Raw genomic sequence first — 23,899 nt, 5'->3', positions numbered from 1 at the left:
TCAGAAGCAAATACCGTGGCTACACCAATGGATCCTAGTGTTAAACTAGTAAAGGATGATGGCTATAGCAAGAAAGTTGATCCAATTCAATATCAATCTATGGTGGGCAGCTTGTTACATGCAGCAAAAGCTACACGTCCTGATATAGCACATGCTGTTGGAAAGGTGTCAAAATTTTGTGCTGCACCAACACAAGCACACCTAACTGCAGTCAAAAGAATCTTCCGGTATATCAAAGGTACTATTGATCTGAAGTTGCAATACAAACCAGTTAATGAAAAGCTATTAGGATACTCTGATGCTGATTGGGCAAATGATTTGAATGACAGGCACTCAACAACTGATAATGTGTTCATAATGTCAGGAGGAGCTGTTAGTTGGTTAAGCCAAAAACAAGCAATGGTCGCCTTATCTACTGCTGAAGCAGAATACATTGCCTTGGGTTCTGCTACTCAAGAAGCCATATGGTTGAAACAGCTTTTGGCTGATCTGAACACTGCTCCAAAGAAAATCGAGATACTAGAAGATAATCAGAGTGCAATTGCAATGGCCAATAACTCAGCAGGACACAAGAGGACAAAGCATATTGATATCAAACATCAGTTTATTAGAGAAGCAGTACAGACTGGAACGATTACTTTGTCTTACTGTCCAACAGCAAATATGCTTGCTGATGTATTTACCAAACAGTTACCGAAAACTCAGTTTGTGAATTTAAGAAGAAGATTGGGACTGAACTAAACAATTACTAAATCGAGGAGGAGTGTTGTAATGAACGATTACATAATTGTATTATTTATTGTGTAATTAATTAATAAACGTAGTTATAACGTTGTATATCAGATCCAGGAATTTCTAGAACAATCTTTATCTGTACCTATAAATTGTGCTTGTACAGATTTTATTCTTACTTTTAATAAATCAGTTCTGACAGTGAAGTTGCTGCTGTGGCGCTCCTGCGGTGTTGTATTTCGACATCTCTGGTGTAGTTCAGCCACAAATACATACTTTGTTGTTGTACCTTGGCCTCAAGGGCATTCCCCATAAACTATCATTCTTTGTCCATGCCTATAACACTATCTCCAGTCTTGTCTGGACCCGAAAAACAATCAAACACGTGCCTGGATACAATGCACCTTCAAAGGAAGTAACGCCTTACATTTGTTACAATTTCCGGATGTAATATCCGTTACATATTACTCGCTACTTTGTCATGTAACGCGTTATATTACTCGTTATTTTAAAAGTAATATTATTACATAATGTAACGCGTTACCCCAACTCTGTTTGTAGCATAATGAACCTTATCTATGTGAGACTATTGGCATCAAACTGGATGATAATCGATACATGCTACAGAATACTTTCACAACTTCATGACAAGAAGTGATCCATGAAAATTTGCTTTCAGTCCAATTTACAGCATACAAGTGTAAGGAAATCTTACATTTTAGTAGGGATCATAGAAATAAAAAGCAATGAAACAAGGAGGATCATCTACAACTACAGTGGACATTTAATTCCTACTGTATACTTAAAAAACTTTGGTGGTAAAAAGTTTGGCAAAAACCCACTATTGAAAAATTGGCAGAAAAATCTTTGGTGAATGGGGACCCACCTTAATTACTTAAATAATGAACACTTATCTGATCCAACAAATGATAGATTATAAGCAGCGCGAAATTAAGTATGCTACCTCTATATAAAGTATCACGTGACAGTGTGCCATTCGCTGGTGTTATAAATGATGAACTGCACCTTTTTCCTTATTTCTTGCCAGCCAGTACTGTAGTTTAAAGCCGATTTCAGTGATGCAATGTGGTCTCGCTATACCTGCTGATGTGATGACTACTAAAAAATGGTGGAAAACTTTGGTGATTGAAGCTCTAATCATCAAATTTGCCAAAATCTTTTACCTATACTATACAGTACTTTATGATCAGTCATATACAGCAGTTACATGCAGCCTGATATGAAGTAGGAATTAAATGTCCACTGTATGTATAGCTACAAGTGTAATGTTTCATTGCTTTCTATTTTACAAGTAGAAGGAAAATTTAGGAATTTAAGTTTATTATTAATTTCTTTCATTTTTCCTTTTTTACAATAACTGCACACCCATACAAGCAATTACTTTAATACAAATAACATGTTGCATGCTACTTGTGAGTGCAATTCTGACAAACATTAGAACAAATGTTATCTAGTTGTGTACTATTCTAAATGTCTGCAAGAAAACTGCTACAAAACAAGTCTTAGGAGGTAGTTGTAAGGGAATTCGCCAACTAAAATGTGACCTGCTGAGCGAAAACCAGCTGTTTTCGCAAAATTATATTTTGCCATAAAACTGTGTTGAAATACACAGGGCAAAAATATGTGTGCTACATGAAAAATTTATGCATGCTTTAATCGCATTCATACGCACTGAAATTAAGCTCAACTTAATAAAACCTATACACTACTGGATTTGCCTGTTTATGGAGAATAAGAAAATTTTTGTTTCGTGTTTGCACAGCAAAGGATACATGAGTTATGGGCGTTTATGTACAATGTGGTAAAAACAATGTTCAGCGTTGTCATTTCTTACTTGGAATGGCCTTCTTTTTCGTCAATGCGGAGAAGTACAGGGAAAGTACTACTATACCTTGATTGATTTGCCAGTTCATGGTGCACAGATTGAGCCAAGTCCAATTTTCATAGTTTTATCAATTGTGAGTTATGATCAATTATCTAAGCGCCTGTAATTTATTTCCCGTATTGTTGCTGTACAAATCGAGTTTATCACTGTTCCAACTGTCAAATGCTACAACTCCAAGACCATTCATCATAAAAGGCTTAAACTTTGGCTGTCCACTGTTTTGTTACTATAGATTACAGAGATGCAATAAAATAGAATTCGAGGAATGTGCTAAAATGGCCGGGTTTTGCTCAGCGGGTCACAAATGGTCTTGAAATATTCAATGTTCAAACATTGGGATCTCCGTGGCAGTGAAATAGAAGACTAAAGTGATGAAAACCTTTGCAGATGTTCACGACATATTTCATCTAACACAATGCACCAACCAATAGCTGCAGTATGACGATGCCTTTCAAGAAGTGTAAACTGTGTATAAAAATTGTGTATAACACAACTGTTCAACAAGGTGCTGCATATGATCCAACTTAGACAATTGGGTAGCACTAGCTCTCATCATCAACACACTACTGTATTATGCAAATAAAAGCATGAAGACTTGATAGGCCAAAATCAAGCCCTCCATACCAAGGTACTTTGAAAGATGTTAGATTAGGGATCAAAGAAGAAAAAGTGGAACAAGGTAATAGCTAAAAAGAAGTGAAACAAGAGAGGTGTCTATACCTGCAGATATACTAGTGGACATTTAATTTCAGTCTATAATCTTGGGATTTAATGTCCACTAGAATATCTGCAGGTATAGGGCAACCTCTCTTGTTTCACCACTTTTTAGCTATTACCTTGTTCCACTATTTTTTTTCCTCGAAATTCCTAATTTTTCCTTCTAAGTCCTTTTGTAATAACATAATTATGACTAAAAAACCAGCACATACCATATCATAAGAAAGAATGGCACCAGGCATGCCATAAAATTAATTTGTGTCTAAATGCATGTCCCAATAATCAATCACTGAAAAGGTGAAGTGGCCATTATTCTTTGTTTTCAGCAATGTTCCGCCCATTACACATGAAGAACAGTACGAGAAGCGTCTCTCCAATCAATCCAATTGCTACGGAAAACATGGGTGATAAGTGTGATAGGCAATCACAGGGAAACCGTACCATGAATCAATACCTTTGCGTTGTCAGTGAAAAGAACGGAGGACAAAAGTATGTCCATGATGTGTGTACATTGTAGCTGCTGTAGTTGGTGAAAAGGCACATCTCGAGCAGAAGCAAGGTCGAAAAGTGAAGAAATCAATTCTGTAGTATTATCCAATGCTTGGGTGAAGGAAACAGTCAGCCAGTCAATTAGTTAGCAGAAAATCCTGTTAAGTAGTCAATTTTTATAATTACATAAAAACTTTTTGGAGGGGTTTGGGATTGCTCTGAAGACATCTATGGACTTGGTTATGCCTAATCAATACTGTGAAACTGTCATGAAGGAAAATCGAGGCTGGATTTAGGGTGATACCTTTGACCACAAAAGTCAAAACCTTCATGATCCCAACTAGTGCACAGCAGGGGCGGATCCAGACTTATGGAAAGGGGGGGTCAAAATGAACTGAGGCACTACATTGCCTGGTTTGGTAAGGTGAGACCAAAAAAAAAGGCTGACAATAGCTGCCCACCTCATCAACTACGCATTTAGTGTATGTTAAAGCATCGCTGCAAGTGCTATATGAAAAATAAAGTACAAGGCATGCAGCTGAGATGCTAATAAAGCATGAGGCAGAACCGAGTGCTTCATTTTTCATATAGAGCAAGGCAATGCTTTAAATGATTTATGGAACTTTCTAGTTGTGTAGCTTCACCATACACTAAGACTCGTAATTAACACACGTTGCACAAACTATTAGCAGCCTGAATGCACACAAACTAGTTTAACAAAGTAACTCACGCATAGTTCACCATATTTTGGCATAGCAGACATTCATCATGTATTTTGGCAGGTTACAGTCAAAACCCATAATTGATTCTATTGTGACACATGGTGAAGTATTTCCATGATATCTCCAGGACTTGTCCATTTACATTAACAAACGTAACAGCAATGTTACCTTCTCCCACCTATCATCAAAGCATTTAGGTATGTCTATAAAGCAATCCAGTGGTAGAACTTGTATTGGCTGGGGTGATTGATCAATCAGCACAGTGAGGCTATCAGCCTTCACTGAATTGGGTGATTAGTCATACTAGCGTGAGTGTCGCAGGTTAATAGCCTGCACTAAGGCACGTGCTTTATTGCCCACAAAGAGTGCTTATTGCACTGCAAAGAGTGCTTTATATGTACAACAAAGCACTCTTTGCGGTGCAATAAAATACTCCCACAAAGTGTGCTTTATTACACCGCAAAGAGTTCTTTATTTGTACAATAAAGCACTCTTTGTGGTCAATAAAGCACTGTTTGCTGGCGCAAAGTGTACTTTGTGAAATTAAAGTACACCTTTTCCTTTGATCTCGCCCACGCAAAGTTCTATAATAGCTGATAAAGTACATAAAAATCCTTACATATCTCACCACACACTGCTCTAATACTGTGACTGCTTTATTAGAGTATCTTGATCTTGGTATACTAAAAAATTTTTGAGGGGAGGTCAAGAGTGTAAAGTTCTATAATAGCTGATAAAGTACATTACATAACTCACTACACACTGCTCTAATACTGTGACTGCTTTATTAGAGTGACTGCTCTATTAAAGTATCTTGATCTAGGTATACTAAAAATTTTTGGAGGGGGATCAAGAGCCCCCTTTGACCCCCCCCCCGTTATCCACCCCTGGTGCACAGTATTACTATCATACTGCATGGTGATCCCTATTTATTTTCCTTGTACTTGTTTGTTTACTTTTTTGTAACATGATTTATGCCTGGTGAACCAACACATATCACATCAATGGTGTTGTCCAGATAAGATATAAAAATCAGTTGAGCTACTGAATGTGAGCACAATTATACACGTCAGTGAATGTGCAACAAATTGCAAAGATATTGATATAGAAATATTTGCAAAAATTGCATGTAAACAATGGTATTTACATACAGTTTATTTGAGTATAGTCACAAATTTGGACTAAATATTTTCTACTAATTCACATATTCAATCACTACAAGTTATATAATTTGTTTCACATTGCACTGCTATAAAACTTACTAGTGGATAAAGGTTTAGTGGCTGGTCATCAATAAAGTGTTCAACTGCTTCAACTTGTGACACTTCTGGTAGGGAAACATACACAGCCAGTTAAAGCAATAATAAAAGAACAGTGCAATGTTATTAGTAGTAACTGTTAATTTCTGACTATATACTAACCAGGCTTCTATGAATATTAATAGAATGTATTAATAATATGTTACCATGCTAAAACATAATGAATATAATGCACTCAGATATGGTAATGTACTTTAGTATAAATGATGGTACCTATAGTAAAAAGTGATTTAAAGTATGTTTTGTTGGGTTAGTTTTCCAGTAGGTGTGACAACAAATTGCAATATCACCAACTGCTCTATTAGAGTATCTCGATTGCATGATGGAAAAAAAGTTAACAATATTAAATAACAAAGTTGATAGGCCATTGGCTTCTTGTTATGTCCATATCAATTCTTTAAGGCCTTCTGGTATACAGGCTCTGCCTTTACCAAGTACTTTAATCATAATAATACAATGTCCATTTGGTTCCACTTGGAGTACTTAGAGATAATAATTCTCACTCTCTAGGGTTCCTATGAATACAAATACATGAAAATAGTAAGAAGAAAATATCCTGACTGCCCGGCGGACTCCTGTAAGCGTTCGAGCATTAATCGGATGGCTGCAGGTTCGAGGCTGCCCAGGTCCTGTCATGGATTTTTTCTTTCTCCTACTTTTCAAACATACTTAGTGAAGTTAACACAAACATCTTTAGTGGGACCATGTGTCCCATTCTGGCATACAGGTTCTGCCTTTACCAAGTATTTTAATCATAATCATAGTTAAAAGATTCTGACCTATTACAGTGGATTATCTACAACTTAGTCTTACATGGCCAGACCACTGTTTTCTTTGTCATTGGGTAGGGAGAAAAAAGGGTCTAACCTGGTTCGAATTCCACAATCATCTTGAGACATCACGTGGTTACGTCACAGGTATGCAGTATTTATGGCCCCATGTGCTTAAACTCCACTGTAATAAAACTACCATAGTACAACAATAACCAAAGACTCCATTTGTCTGTGAATCAAATAAAAGACTAATAACTGACCTAACCATTGGTAGATGCCAAAACAGCTTCAAACATTGATTGGTTTGTATATGTGTGCTTGTGATTCATAGACGCGAGTGACTATTATTTGAAAATGTATCACATTTCTTTGGTCAACCCTACTCAATTATCCAGGTAGTGTCAAGACAAGTATGGGATTCAACTGGACCAGACCCTTTTTTCTCCCTGCCCAATGACCAAGCCAATGACAAAGAGAAAAAAGTGGTTTGGCCACACGAGACTGTACTATTCGGGCTCAATCACACAACCAAACAACGTGCACAACATTAATAATCACGTGATCATCGTGCTAATACAATTATGTCTGTATGCATGTGCAAGGCTAATAATAGTCTGTTCACACCAGAAGCAAAAGAGAAATTTTGACCGATGGCATAAAGCTATTGAACCGACAAGTTTCAATGAGCTGTATTTGTTGCTACCAGGCACTGATCCTTTACCAGGAAGGGTAGTACAAGCGACTAGAAACAGATCTTATGGAATTTAGACACCCTCAAGAATTGTTAGACAAAATGGAAATGATATTCATGCTAGACCCAAAGAATCCCCTACCTGGATGATAGGCCTGACACAATGCCACATGCAAGACTAGAAGCCCAGTCATCCCCCGATCACAAACTGGAGCAAATATATGATCTCCAGACTGACTAGATTTATAGCGGAAGAAAGGGGATGTGCTTAAAACTTTCATTAATTTTCCAAAACTCTTTCAGGTCAAGCCATTTGGGAACTAATGTCTCTTCAGGTGCAGGCAGAGTGGAGTAAATTTGTCTAATTGGGCTGGAGACAGTCTACACCATGAGAATGGAGTTGATCAATATGACAAGAGGACTACATTGGGATCACAATTGCATTTAAGTAAGCTCTTCAGCTCGCTCTGCTTTACCATTCCCTTGGGACTGCTTGTAAGGTGTTGGAAGTTGTACTCTGCAGCAAAGTGCTTGAACTCCTGGGAAGCATATTGCAGGCCATTATCTGAGATAATCACATCAGGTACTCCATGCCTTGTGAAGATTGACTTCATGGCAGAAACAACACCCTTTGTAGTGGTAGCTGACAGTTAGGCTACTTTTATTACCTTGAGTAGTAATCTAGGTATGCAGTACTTTTGAACTCAAACAAGACAGTTCCAATTTTTTCCCCATGGACAATTTGGTATTTGTGAACGGGATCATGGGCTCACTGCAACGCTGGAAATTCTGACAGCATTCCTTGCAATTCTGTATCATCATACTGATCTGTTGTGATATCCCTGGCCACCAAACTGATTCAGAGGCATGAAGTAGACATGTCACAATTCCCTGGTAACCATAGTGAATGTAACACAGAATATCACATTGAAGCCCTGTGGATATTACAAGTCCATTACCTTGTAATAATAATAATTGATTATGAAGAGACAACTCACTACGTATACACCAGTAATGTTTAAGCATACCTTTGATAATGTGTTTGGCTGGCCACCCTTCTTGACAAAATTGCATCACTTCAGAGTCCTTAAATGTATACTCTCTAGTTGATCAAAGGCTTGCTGGAAGTGATTCCACTACTGTAGAGACAAATTGTTCCACTGACTCCTGTAGATCAATGGGCTCAGAAAATTCTCTTCTTAAGGGGGCGGGTATTGGCAGTGAGTAAAGCTTTCCCAGCAACATGAATTATATGGTAGACATATTGCTTTAAACGTAACGAAACTGTAAAACCCTTGAGGGTAAGGCATCTAAATTCTTCTCTCCAAACAGTGAAATCAGTGGCTTGTGGTCTGTTTCAAGGATGAATGACCTCCTCAACAGGTACATAGAAAAATTTTCACAAGCCCATGTAAGGACCAGAACTTCCTTTTTAATTTGCGCATAGTGCATTTCTGTCTCAGTGATGGTGCAGAAAGTGAAGGAGACAGCTCACCATTCTGGATTGCTTTTTTATCTTTGCAGGATAACTTCCCCCAAAACAAAAGATGCATCTGTAGAAACCTTAGTATCAGCGGGAGGGTCACATAATGCGAGAAGTGGAGTGTTTAACAATGCTTCTTTAACCTTTGTGAAGGCCTCACTCTGACTTGGTCCCCAAGAGTAAGTGTGTTTGGAACTGAGTAGCTCAGTTAAAGGCTTCATCAGATCAGCACTGCAGGGAATGAATTTGGATAGCTGGTTGGTCATACTGACAAAACGTCGCATTTCTGATACATTCTTGGGTGGTTTTATACAAAGGATTGCATTTGCCTTATGGCTATTACACCATTGCAGTATATAATGTGTCCCAATTTTAATTCTGACTTAGAAAACTCACATTTCTAGGGTTTAGAGTTACTCCTGCAGAAACTAAGCACTTCAATACAGCCTCTAAATATGCATCATGCTCACCTAGATTCTTGCCAAATATCAGGACATCGTCCATCATACAAACCGCTCCTGGCAGTCCCTGTTATACTGAGCTCATGTGATGTTGGAATAATTCTGGGGTACTGGTGATACCAAAGGGTAACATTTAATAATTATACCATGGCCACGAGGGATTGCGGCCCTCGGGCTTGGGCATATATATCAGGCAAATCCCTCGTGGCCATGGTATAAGTAATCTAATCCAAAACAGCCAAGCTGTAAAAAAAGTGTGCGGCCCTCAGAAAGGCTATGGTGAAAAAAGATGTGAAATCCAAGGTGGCGGCCAAGAAATGGCTGTGATGGTAGGTTAATGGTAAAAATTTTAATAATGACAATTTAGGTAAATTTTGTGAAGCGGCACAAAAATTCACCTGAATTGTCGTTATTAAAATTTTTACCATTAACCTACCATCACAGCCATTTCTTGGCCGCCACCTTGGGTTTCACATCTTTTTTCACCATAGCCTTTCTGAGGGCCGCACACTTTTTTTTACAGCTTGGCTGTTTTGGATTAGATTTCATTTCTTTTTGTATTTGTATACCCCAAAGCCGGCCTATGGCCAGCTTTGGGACTTTTTTAACCTATGTTTTTTTCTTTACTACAGGAAGAAGAAAAGATGTAGTAGATGTACTTTAAATATTTTATCAGTAAATGTACAAATTATATATACTGTATAATACATATGTGTCCGGATTTGCGAAAAGGGGTCTTCCACACACATCCAATTTGCCAACTTTGACAATTGATAACTTCAGATTGGAAAGAGCTATTGCCTTGATATTTGGGCAGTGGTGAGCACCACTATAGCTGAATACATGGTGAAATTGTCAGGTTAATATGTTACTTGAACACTGAGTTATGGTCTCCAACGTTTACGGAATTGGATGCGTGTGGAAGACCCCTTTTCGCAAATCCGGTCACATATATTGATTACAGAAATCTCCATGGTGGTTTCTTTGTAACTGAACACTCTACAAGGTGACTTCTTCTAATTGCTCTCTCTACAGGGTGAATTGTTTGTAGCTGAACGATCGACAAGGTAACTTCTTCTAGCTGATCTCTCTACAGGGTGATGTGTTTGTAGCTGAATTTTGTATAGGTGATTTGTTTGCAGCTGAGCTCTTTACAGAGTGGTTTCTTTGTAGCTGAACTCTCTAAAAGGTAACTTCTTCTAACTGATCTTTCTACAGGACAATTTGTTTCTGGCAGAATTTTCTACAGGGTGATTTCTTTGCAGCTGAACTCTCTACATGGTGGTTTCTTTGTAGCTGAACTCTCTACAAGGTAATTTCTTCTAGCTGATCTCTCTACAGGGAGATTTGTTTGTAGCTGAACTATCTACAAGGTAACTTCTTATAGCTGATCTCTCTACAGGGTGATTTGTTCGTAGTTGAATTCTGTACAGGTGATTTGTTTGCAGCTGAGCTCTTTACAAAATGGTTTCTTTGTAGCTGAACTTTCTCCAAGGTAACTTCTTCTAACTGATCTTTCTACAGGGTGATTTGTTTGTAGCTGAACTATCTACAAGGTAATTTCTTCTAGCTGATCTCTCTACAGGGTGATTTGTTTGTAGCTGAATTCTGTACAAGTGATTTGTTTGCAGCTGAGCTCTTTACAGAATGGTTTCTTTGTAGCTGAACTCTCTACAGGGTGATTTGTTTGTAGCTGAAATCCCTACAAGGTAACTTCTTCTAGCTGATCTCTCTACAGGGTGATTTGTTTGTAGCTGAACTCTCTACAGGTGATTTGTTTGTAGCTGAACTCTCTACAAGGCGATACTTCTAGGTGATCTCTCTACAGGATTCCTTGTTTCTAACTGAACTCTCAACAGGGTTATCTGTTCATAGCTGAACTTTCTACTGGGTGATTTGTTTGCAGCTGAACTCTCTAAATGGTGGTTTCTTTGTAGCTGAACTCTCTACAATGTGACTTCTTCTAGCTGAACTCTCTACAAGGTGACTTGTTTCTAGCTGATCTCTCTACAGGGTGACTTGTTTCTAGCTGAACTCTCTACAAGTGATTTGTTTGTAGCTGAACTCTCTACATGGTGGTTTCGTTGTAGCTGAACTCTCTACAAGGTAACTTCTTCTAGCTGATCTTTTTACACTGCATATTTGTTTGTAGCTGAGTTCTCTACAGGGTGATTTGTTTGCAGCTGAACTCTCTACATGGGAGTTTCATTGTAGCTGAACTCTCTACAATGTGACTTCTTCTAGCTGAACTCTCTACAGGGTGACTTGTTTCTAGCTGAACTCTCTACAGGTGATTTGTTTGCAGCTGAACTCTCTACATGGTGGTTTCTTTGTAGCTGAACTCTCTCTACAAGGTAACTTCTTCTAGCCGATCTTTCTACAAGGTGATTGAGTTTTTTGCAGCTGAACTCTTTACATGGTGGTTGCTTTGTAGCTGAACTCTCTAAAAGGTGACTTCTTCTAGCTGAACTCTCTACAGGATGATTTGTTTGCAGCTGAACTCTCTACGTGGTAGTTTCTTTGTAGCTGAACTCTCTACAATGTGACTTCTTCTAGCTGAACTCTCTACAGGGTGACTTGTTTTTAGCTGATCTCTCTACAGGGTGACTTGTTTCTAGCTGAACTCTCTACAGGTGATTTGTTTGCAGCTGAACTCTCTACAGGGTGATCTGTTCATAGCTGAACTCCCTATAAGGTAACTTCTTCTAGCTAATCTTTCTACAGGGCGATTTGTTTGTAGCTGAGTTCTCTACAGGGTGATTTGTTTGCAGCTGAACTCTACATGGTAGTTTCTTTGTAGCTCTACAATGTGACTTCTTCTAGCTGAACTCTCTACAAGGTGACTTGTTTCTAGCTGATCTCTCTACAGGGTGACTTGTTTCTAGCTGAACTCTCTACAGGTGATTTGTTTGCAGCTGAACTCTCTACATGGTTTATTTCTTTGTAACTGAACTCCCTGCAAGGTGACTTCTTCTAGCTGATCTCTCTACAGGGAGATTTGTTTGTAGCTTAACTCTCTACAGGTGATTTGTTTGCAGCTGAACTCTCTACAAGGTAATTTCTTCTAGCTGATCTCTCTACAGACCGATTTGTTTGTAGCTGAACTCTCTACATGATGGTTTCTTTGTAGCTGAACTCTCTACAAGGTGATTTCTTCTAGCTGATCTCTCTACAGGACAATTTGTTTGTACCTGAACTCTCACATGATTGTTTCTTTGAAGCTGAACTCTCTACAAGGTGATTTCTTCTAGCTGATCTTTCTACAGAGTGATTTGTTTGTAGCAGAACTCTCTACAAGGAAACTTCTTCTAGCTGATCTCTCTACAGGGAGATTTGTTTGTAGCTGAACTCTCTATACATGATTTGTTTGCGGCTGAATTCTCTACATGATGGTTTCTTTGTAGCTGAACTCTCTACAAGGTAATTTCTTCTAGCTGATCTCTCTACAGGCCGATTTGTTTGTAGCTGAACTCTCTACATGATGGTTTCTTTGTAGCTGAACTCTCTACAAGGTGATTTCTTCTATAGCTGATCTTTCTACAGGGTGATTTGTTTGTAGTTGAACTCTCTACATGATAGATTCTTTGTAGCTGAACTCTCTACAAGGTGATTTCTTCTATAGCTGATCTTTCTACAGGGTGATTTGTTTGTACCTGAACTATCTACATGATGGTTTCTTTGTAGCTGAACTCTCTACAAGGTAACTTCTTCTAGCTGATCTCTCTACAGGACAATTTGTTTGTACCTGAACTCTCACATGATTGTTTCTTTGAAGCTGAACTCTCTACAAGGTGATTTCTTCTAGCTGATCTTTCTACAGGGTGATTTTTTTGTAGCAGAACTCTCTGCAAGGAAACTTCTTCTAGCTGATCTCTCTACAGGGAGATTTGTTTGTAGCTGAACTCTCTATACATGATTTGTTTGCGGCTGAATTCTCTACATGATGGTTTCTTTGTAGCTGAACTCTCTGCAAGGAAACTTCTTCTAGCTGATCTCTCTACAGGGAGATTTGTTTGTAGCTGAACTCTCTATACATGATTTGTTTGCGGCTGAATTCTCTACATGATGGTTTCTTTGTAGCTGAACTCTCTACAAGGTAACTTCTTCTAGCTGATCTCTTTACAGGGTGAATTGTTTGTAGCTGAACGATCTACAAGGTAACTTCTTCTTACTTATCTCTCTACAGGGTGATTTGTTTGTAGCTGAACTTTCTACAAGGTGACTTCTTCTAGCTGATCTCTCTACAGGGTGATTTGTTTCTAGCTGAATTCTGTATAGGTGATTTGTTTGCAGCTGAGCTCTTTACAGAATGGTTTCTTTGTAGCTGAACTCTCTACAAGGTAACTTCTTCTAGCTGATGCATCTACAGGGTCACTAGTTTGTAGCTGAATTCTCTACATGGTGGTTTCTTTGTAACTGAACTATCTACAAGGTGACATCTTCTAGCTGATGTTTCAACAGGGTGATTTGTTTGTAACTGAACTCTCTACAAGAAAACTTCTTCTAACTGATGTCTGAACAGGGTGAATTGTTTGTAGCTGAACTCTCTACAGGGTGTTTTGTTTGTAGCTGATCTCTATACAGGTTACTTATTTCTAACTGATCTCTTGAATTCTGTTCAGGGTGACTGCTCTATTAGGATGACTGCTCTATTAGAGTATCTCGATCTCGCACTTGCTACACCAAGTTGGATTTCGTGTTAAAACTCCGTGGCTTTAAGTCTGATTCTTCTACACCATTGAAGAGCCTTTCTAAGATGATAACTCCATCTGTACAGCGATTTTCAAAGCATTACCCCAAGTGGTTTATCTGGTAGGCGTGCCAAGCATAATAATAATAATAATAATAAAATAAAAAAATTAAAATTAGCTAATCTCGATTGCATAATTGTTACACACTGTTGATTTTTTCGCTGTATCTTCCTGGTTTTTAGCTCGATTTCTTTCAAACCAGAAAAGGTTTGAGGTTCAATAGTTAACCTATTCACCCACCGATTTTCAGCTTCTTCCCATACGCGGTTTACCCTGTAGGCGTGACAACATATTGGTGTTATTTTTCGTGCATAATCGCTCATAACTCTTTGCCTGTTTATGGTATTCCAGCCAAAGTTGGTACAGAGATGCGCCTTTATACCCCCCTTCTGTGTGCCAAATTTCAAGGCAATCGGATAATGCATTCGCGTTTTATAGCAGTTTTTGTAAGTGTGCGAAAAGAGGAAGAAAAATAAGAAGAAAAAAAAAACGAAGAAACTAAGCCAATTTTTGAAGTCGCATATCTCAGGAATGCCTGAAGCGATTTCGCTCAAATTTGGAATGTGGAGTACTGAAGTTGGAGGAAATGTACACAGCAAAATTTGTCTTGTTTCATCAAGGCAGCACAGAGCTACGGAGGTGCGAAAATTGCGTTTTCTTTCTTCCTGTCAATATACTCACGGGGTTGCGCGCCGGCTTCTTGGGCCGCACGACACACTACCGTGTGTCTTGATATATACCACTCTGGCATGCTCACCTAATAGGTGAAGGAAGACAAACCTGCATTCACCACATTACTTTTATACAGAGGTTTGCAAAAATCGATTGTGGGTTTAAATTGTGGGCATAAAAAAGGAATGATTGTGGGTTTCACTTGTTGTAGTGATACCATTTTAAACCAAATAACCACTTTGTGGATGAATAAAGTTACCCAAGGTGCTAAAATAAACACTTAGACATATAGGTTGTGAATGTTTGAGGCATCTTTTCATGCAGTTGAAATGTACTCTGTAGAAAAACAATCCCCACATTGCAAAAATGATTATTTAGTGATGCTTAGTAACTGAACTATGCAATGCTGACTCACTCAATTCTTTTTACTTCACAACAATGCCCCTAACTAAATCAACATGTTTAACTCAAACCCACAATGCAAAACTTTAAGCAGCTCTAATTCAAACTCACAATGCAAAACTTTAAGCATCTCTATATAAATAATCAAAGGGAATTGATGCTTTGTAGCTGCCTCAGCATCAAAGGCAGTTGTGGTCAGGGCTATATCATGATATTACCCTAACCACAGGGCAATATGCCCTAACCACAGGGCAATATCTAGATATTGCCCTGTGGTCAGGGCAATATGTGATATATAACCCTGTGGTCTCCTTTGATCTGAGGTGTCAAAGTGGTATATATTGAAACAATAATGACCAAAGGGAGTAATAAATGTAGTTAATAGATGTGACTTTCTGGCGAGTGGTATTTGCCAGAACCCACTGTTAGCATCTAAATACCTGGGCGCTGGTGAGCTGAGCGAGAGTTTCTTCTACCCGCAGTAAGGGATGGAATTCTCTTTGAACACTCTCATTTAGGCAGTGGCTACGTAGCCAAGGTGGGGCAAGGGGAGGCATTTGCCCCCCCGTCACTAAGTGATGTTTTTTAAAACTTCCGTCACAAGCTTTCCAGTAGCTGACACGCATCCCAAATTACTGTTTGTGCAATACTACGCGAGTGCACACAACATTCAACTCGTTTATGAATGATGATATTAATACGATGATTTCTTGCACGTTACAAGCAATTAATAAAACAATGCGCTAAAAATAAGGTATGCCCGAATCCCTTTGGGTTCCCCGTGTAGACACTATGCCTTCACCGAACGAAAATATTAGACAAAATTCTATATTTACCCTACACTACCCACGTGATAATGCATTTTTAAACCAGGCGCGCACCCACAAAAAGGCCGGCTGTGGGCGCGAGCCTGGTTTACTGAAATTGTTTTCGTAAAAGTGTGTGTGTGTGTACCTATCTACTTATCTATGTTTGTCCGTACGCACCCACGTGAGCAAAATCGTTTAATAATGGTAAAAGCAGCTTTTATGTAAGAAGTAAAAGTGAAATGAAGTCTGTATTAAACTTCTGCACAGGTGAACTTTGCTCTGAGGTGATTTCTTTTCGGCGGACTGAAATACGGGTGTGGCGACTTTCCTCAGACTACCTTCCCCTTGAGGTTTTCAGGCGTTTAGCAACTGAAAAACAATGGTGCAGGCCTCGTACACTACCAAGAATAGCCTATCGCTTCGAGTTGAAAGGGGGCGTATCCCTTATGTACGTGAACGAAAATGAAGAGCAGCTTTGAGGCTTTGTCGAGAGAATTTGTGGAAAAAAACACGTTAGTCACACTATAAAACAGTTTAGAAGATGCTTCTGTGCGTAATATGTTGGTAAAAGTGGTTTGTTTAACAAACGCTTCCTTAGCAGTGCATAGCAATGTAATTGAACGAATTACGAATATTTCATGAATTATGAAATACGAGAATTTGCTAATAATGTTATTGCACAACCCAAAACTACCCTATTGTAAAGTAGTAATACATAGTTGGTTAATTCATAGTAGCATATACTGTCTATAGATGAGTTAGCTAGCTGCATGGTGCCTGGTTTTTAGAAGTAGCACATCAACTTGTTCGAATCTAAAGACAGATAACCCGCTCAAAGTGACTTCGCAAGAGTCGCAACTCAGAAGTGACAAGTGATATGCAATGATGCTACAAACCTACGAGGTGATAAAGTGTTAAATGGACCAACTTTATTTTCCCGAGTTAATCACACTGGATCTTCGTACAGTGTAGTGGCATAGATATTACCTATGGTAGTGGCATGCCAGTTTAATTTTTTTCACTTTGTCAGTCAGTCAGATGATCCGTCACAAGCTTACAAATACTGCTAACAGGAAAGGTATACAGTTGGGATTTCGTGCCAATACATGACGTTTGAATTTCGCTGGCTGAAGTGAGTGAGCTCGTCATACTATGCCAGTATGCTAGGACTGCAGCACAGACTGTGGCTGACGTAAGTAACTGTGAGACATTGTATTTGTACTAAAATATTCACAATATAGTTCTACTGGATTGTGGACGAATTTGTTGGAGTACAGTTGTGACACGTGCGATGATGCTCGGCAAAAATATTTCCATTGGTAAGTGATAACTGGAGCAATCAGTAATGAAGTAGTTATGTAGCTAGTTACATAAGCTGTAATAATACAACACCGTATGTTGGCTAGCCCATCATTGGGTCATTAGCCTTTTGTGCAACTATGAACAATGTTGAGTGTTTTGTGGTGTTTGAGGTACACACATATTCGAACTTGTCTTGAAGATTTGGGACCACCACCATACCAGCACACCATGGGGAGGGATCACGAACTAGGGAGATGACACCCAATGATTCCATCTGATTAAGTTTACCTTAAAGCTTACTGTGTAAAGGCAGTGGCACATTCCTGGCTGTGTGGAGAGCAAGCAGTTTGGTATTGGTATCTTTTATCAGCGACACTTCATACTCCTCCCCAGATGTGCCAAGGCCATGAAAAAGCTGAGGATATCATTGCTGGATCTCACCTGCTCTGGGCTGCAATGAATCTAATCTCGATACCAGGTTCAATGAGGTAATAGCAGGCAGCCCCAATAAGTTGCGCTTTAGGTTTTTTTACCACAAATACATTCTACTTGCAGGAAACATGCCTGAAAGTGAGACTTGCTGTAAAATGTCCTAATACTGTAAGAAGTGACAATGCTGGACCATAGAATATCCTAGCAGTCTTCTCTATTTTGACATTTTGTAGCTGGTTGAAGGTGACTTCACTAATTGCTGAGACCTCTGGCCCTGTGTCAAGTTTGAACTAACTGGAAAATCATTTACCCTGAGCTCCATCAGCCACTAGCTGTGTCTGACCTCTTATGGTGACAGCACCAAGAAAATCATCATCCTCCTCTTCAATGTCTTCTATCGTACGGGCTGGGTCTTCGTGCGGTTCCACTGTGTCTGTAGTTGTTCTCTTTGACAAGCACATACTACCGTAGTGAGCCCACTTGCGGCATTTAAAGCAGACAACATCTTGTGCAGGACATCTATCTCTTGAGTGCTTACCCTTTCCACAACATGTACAGTTTTTAACAAAGGATTTGGCATGTGTTGACATGCTTGCTGATTTCTTTGTAGGATTTCTACATTTATACCTAATGTCCTCCAGATCATTATTTTGTGAGTAGCACTTCTGATTTGTCCTTCAATATCTCTTGTTGTTGACCAATAGCTTCCTTTTGACGTATTTTAGTTTTGACCAGTTCCAGAGTTTGGTTAGAATCCATTTGTAATTGCTGAGAAAAATGCTAATCCCTATGCTAATCTGTCACGAATCATCTCTGACTTCATATTCTCATGTTTCCGCAAGGTGATACAATGTGGTGATGCACTGTTTGGCACTTTTGCCACCCAACTGTGTTCTCGTTAAATTTCACCCGTTCAACAATCACATTTTGTTGGACCTTAAAGAACACGTCAAACTTTGCTAAAACATCATCAAACTTCTTTGGCTCCTCTTCCAATATATTTGTAGAAGTCAGAATGTTGTCTGCCTCTTTACATACATGATAAAGTAACATACTGACTTGGTGTGACTAACCGCCGCTTGAAAGGCCAGATGCTTCGTGAAATGTTTCTCCCATCTTGGCCATTTGTCTGGTTCTTTGAAGTTAAATGGTTTGGGGGGGGGTCGATATTCATAAGTCTTTACTGGTAGGATGCTATTTATCCCACTCCTGTCGCCATGTACTATTTGGGATCATGCAATCACACTACCAAACAACGTGCACAACATTAATAATCACGTGATCATCATGCTAGTACGGGATATCCAACCTCGTATGGTTAGCACAGGGCTGTATAATCTTCTTTAACAACCAATACTTACTTTCATCAAGTTATCACTAAATGAAATTTTGTTCCTGGATGTCTGCGCTTCAAAATAAAATTTATTTCAGCTTATTTCGTTTTGTAATTACGAAGTTATCGTATTTCAAAGTCAAAAATCCATTAAAGCTGATAATTAGAGACAAAATGTACATGTATTACAGTCATGGCACCAGCTAGCTGTTTTATTAATGGTGTTTCCGTGACATTGCAGCTTGAGTTAAGGGGGGTTTCATGGTTTAAAGGTTTCAATAGTGCTGATTTTCATTTTAACAAGCGTACAAGCCACACACGCAAGGTATGGTTTGCATGGCTGGCATTTATACTGGCTGTATGCAATATAACGCTCATGTACGCACTTTAGTCAAGTATATAAAGTTACTTTTGATATTTTAGTAACATAGCTGAGCTGAGCAATGTGCATACTAGCTCCGTAATCCAGTTTGATTGCTTTGTAGTATCATTGAATGGATGGAATTATCATAGGACTGCTATGTGATGAGATAGGGCTGTATACTGAAATGATGCAAAAGATTTTTTATGGAAATTATTGGTCTAAATGGGATTACTGAAGGCATCGCTCTGGAATTAAGCTAATTTTGCAGAAGCAATAATTTTTCCTAGTGTAAGTTTGATTCATGGTTGAAAGCACAATGTCCAACTTCTTACATGTAGACATGTTAAGAACAATTTTAGTGGTTTATACAAACAATGTGAGTTGGTCTAGTTTTATTAAAAAACTAAAAATCACTAGCTAATTTTCCCTTCAGTGCTATGTAAAATGGGCCTAATTTTTAAACCAGGCGTGTGCATAGGCCGGCTATGGGCTCATGCCTGGTTTACTGAAATTGTTTTCCAAAAAGTGTGTGTGTTTGTATGTATGTAATTGTTTGTCTTTCCATACCCACGTGAGCAAAAGTTTGTTTGCTAAAAACAGCCTTTACATAATAAATAAGGCTATATAGAGCCCATACTAAACTTCTGGGCAGGTAAGCTTTGATTTAAGATGGTTAATACATGCCGGTTTGAAATACGGGTGAAACAAGTTTATGAGGACACGGTGAAGGCCTTACCCAAAGGGCTCTATGGACGTCCAATAGCTGGAAAAAAAAACAGCTGGTCTCCTAGGCTACCGGGTATAACGAATTCCTTTGAGTTGAAAAGGGGGTGTGCCTGTACATATGCAAATGAAAATGAAGAGCAGGTTTGAGGCTTTGCCTGGAGAATTTGCGTAAGAAAATGTTATAGATGAACTATAAAACAGTTAAGAAGATACTTCTGTGCATTATTAGTGGGTTAAAGTGTTTTGTTCGAGGTACACTTCCTTAGCAGTGCTTAGCAACATAATTACAGAATTACAAAATATTTCATCAATTACAAAATACGAATTCAATTGCTTATGTAGCAACAAAGCAAAACCCATGCAATATAAATTAGTTTAGTACACTGTTAATTAATTTCAGTTAGGCTTCTTTGCTGCATGGCGCCTGGTTTTTAGAAGTAGCACAACATTAACTTGTTTTATGACATTGTAATTGCTGTAACTTCATCAATGGAGCAGTTTCAGCACGTGATCAAAATTACATAAACCATACCGACACCACTTGATAGACACAAAGTGCAGAATGTAATGCAAGGTTGTCAAGTTAAGCTGAAGGCCTTTCCGACGAAGCAAAGGAGCAATACAAAGAGAAGCTATCTATCAAAGATGGGATTGGCTCGTTTCTTAGCAATGTAGGCATTTTAGCCGAGTTTTCCTCCTGTGGAATCGATTGATACTGTTTCTTACTTGGTTTTACGGACTAGTTTTGTCACAGCAGAGCAGTTTAAAGCACGGAAAGGCCTTGAAGCGTACAACCAATTTGTAAGTGGTTGGGTGAAGGATGTTAATAACAGGAAAGTTGCTGAAAAGTGTGCTGTCACTGGCAGGGTAAGATTTATTAGTTGAATGATACAAATGCTTGTTGTACAGTTCATTGTACATATATACATACATGCATACGTACATACAAAGTTATAATTATTATGTGTTGTGTTGTGTAGGTACGTCATTCACAGATGATGAGTGAAACACCATTATGTACGTGGAGGAGTCAGGTCAGGTCTGCTGTGTACATTGCAATTGCTTGGCAGGCCTTGGAGAAGTCTGTACACATATAGCAGCAGTGCTGTTTTATCTGGAGACAGTTTCAAGGATACAGGGTAAACAACCTTGTACTCAAACAGAATGTGAGTGGCTTATTCCATCTTATTATAAGAACATTGAGTATAAGCCAGTAAAAGAGATCAACTTTACATCTGCTAAAGGCAAGAAAAGAAAACTTGATGAGATGTTGGAGAGAAGCCCTTCACCAGAGTGTACTGAGGATGGTGATGATGGTGGAGAGACTGTACCAAAGCATGGTTGTCGCTCAACTGATGCAGATCTGGATTTGTTATTTGAGAACTTAAGCATTGCAGGAACAAAACCGGTATTGTCCCTTGTACCAAAATTTTCGGACTATGTTCCAAAATCTTCCAGGGATATTTTCCCGATAGTCCTCAAGTTACTTCAGAAGCAATCATATATAGGGCTAAGGTATGACCAATTGTTGGAGGTATGCAAAAGTGTCTTTGAGTCTTTGACAGTATCAAAAAAGATGGCAGAATCAGTAGAAAAAGAAACACGTACACAATCTAAATCAACTTTATGGTTCCATATCGAGCGGGAAGGGTTACTTCTTCACATATGAAGGCAGTATGCCATACAGACTCCACAAACCCTGCTCAAAGCTTAGTTAAATCAATATGCTACCCAATGGAATTGAGTTTCAGAAGCAAGGAAACAGACTGAGGTCAAAAGCATGAGAAAACAGCAAGAGAACTTTACTTCAAAAGACACAAATCAATGCATGAAGGCCTGGCTATTACAGAGAGTGGATTGGTTATTATCCCACAATGGCCATTCATTGATGCATCACCAGATGGAGTCGTAAACTGTAAATGTCATGAAAAAGGTGTTTTAGAAATTAAATGCCCTTATACCCATTGGAATGAAGGTATAGAAGCAGCAGACAGCAACTTTTGCTTACAAGAACATGAAGGAACATTGCGTCTTGATTGCAATCATGCCTCAAGTGCAGACACAGATGTTTGTCTGCGATGTTAGTTACTGTGACCTTAGTGTGTGCATGTTTCTGTCTCGTTTGGAGGACTCTGCATTATTTGTGGAATGGATAACAAGAGATGAAAATTTGTGGAACACCATTTTACAGAAATCTAAGCAATTTTTTTATTACTTGTTTATTGCCTGAAATCTTGGGAAATTGGTATACCCGACCTGCCCCTGCTACAATTGTAATACCATCTAGTTCTCAGTCTACTGACAATGACATGGATAATGCTACAGTGAGTACAGTCACTGATAATCAGAAACTATACTGCTATTGCCAAGGTCCAGAGGAAGGGTCCATGGTTGGATATGACAACAGTGACTGTAAATATGAATGGTTTCACTTTAGTTGTTTGAAACTCTCAACTGTTCCAAAAGGAAAGAGGTACTGCCCTGATTGTAGAATTTTGCCACAATTTCTGAAACGAAAGGGCAAGGGTAAAAAAACATATTAAGATGTGAGGCATGTCATAACATTATAAATAAGTTTGTGCCAACTTGTACGTACCCTGTTCTTGCAGGCCAGTCACGTTTATATAAATATTAATTATTGTATATGTTAATACTATTTCTTATGCTTACTGTACAATTGCCTATTAGTTACAGATTGCATAATTTTAGTCAAATGGTACTACTGAATCACACACATTGTTTAAGGCACAGCAAATAAGGATTATTCCATCAATTAAAGGTTTCTCTTCACCTTTTCTGATCATCAAAAATGAACTGGTAAAGTACTTTGTAAAATTGGAAATCTCTGTTGGACAGAACCGATGACACGTTCCACATGTATGCGGACATTAGCAATGGTTCTAGTTTGTTCAACCTCTGTTGCTGACAGTTGACTCTTCCCCTTCGTGAATGCAGGAATGTGTAATGCAGCCTGCATAGCTCCCATAGAGTTGGCAATGTCAAATCCATGGTCTGCTAACACTATATCTCCTGGCAAGAGTTTCTTCAGAATACCACAGTGTTCTGTTAAGTATTTGTCACTGACACGCCCACCCCAACTCTCTGAGACACAATTAATGATACCACACCCTGCGGAGTAATACCTAAAAATATTTTGATGGTATTGTGGTGCTTATAATTTGACCATGTCATTGCTCTGGCTTGTAAATTGGAAGGACATTCTACAAAAATTTCAAAACAGCCTAAAATGACTGCCACTTTCTTTCCAAATGATTTTTGAAAGCAACTTGGCATTGTTTTCCTTAGGGCATCACGATCTGGCCATATTATTAAATCTTGTAGCCGAATGTCCATTTGTATCAGCCACTTCAAAAGAATTCTTGAGATTGTAGAAGCAGAAACACCAAAACTGTAACCCAGGAGTTTATTCGGTGCATTTGTCCGCAGCTTCACCATTACACATATAAATTCTTGAAATTGTGACAATTTGGTAGCTCTCTCAATTGGCAATGTCCTGCTCACATGGTCAAATACAGCCTTCAGTACCTTTAAGTTAGGTAAACTAGTATGTGTTACAGTGAATTCATCACTCATAAAACCTTCCTCGCAGAATGGTGGTAAACGTTCAGCTCCTTGCTCAGTTAGGTTATCAATAGCTTTCTGGCAATCAGCAAGCTGATCCTGCAACTCTTTGACAGTTCTAGAGCAATCACATTCCAGCTTTTCTTTGTCAACATTCACATACTCTCTTCCAATTTTGATCTGTTCTGCACAAATAAGCATACACTCTTCCACAGCTACCATTTCAGCTAAAT

General features: G+C 38.7%; 1 protein-coding gene across 1 annotated transcript in view; it reads right to left on the bottom strand.

Moving 5' to 3' along the window:
- Window positions 1-23,899, bottom strand: part of LOC136269289 (uncharacterized) — a 31,907-nt gene that overhangs the window by 7,018 nt on the left and 990 nt on the right. Inside the window, exon 2 of the mRNA XM_066064826.1 lies at window positions 5,829-5,893. Within this exon, the coding sequence (XP_065920898.1) occupies window positions 5,829-5,893 (65 nt within the window). The remainder of the gene's footprint in view (window positions 1-5,828; window positions 5,894-23,899) is intronic.

The sequence above is a fragment of the Dysidea avara genome, chromosome 10 (assembly GCF_963678975.1).
Source record: "Dysidea avara chromosome 10, odDysAvar1.4, whole genome shotgun sequence".
In the NCBI taxonomy this organism is placed as follows: Eukaryota; Metazoa; Porifera; class Demospongiae; order Dictyoceratida; family Dysideidae; genus Dysidea; species Dysidea avara.
Note: the sequence above shows the minus strand (reverse complement) of the source record. Positions and strands in the feature narration are given on the sequence as shown.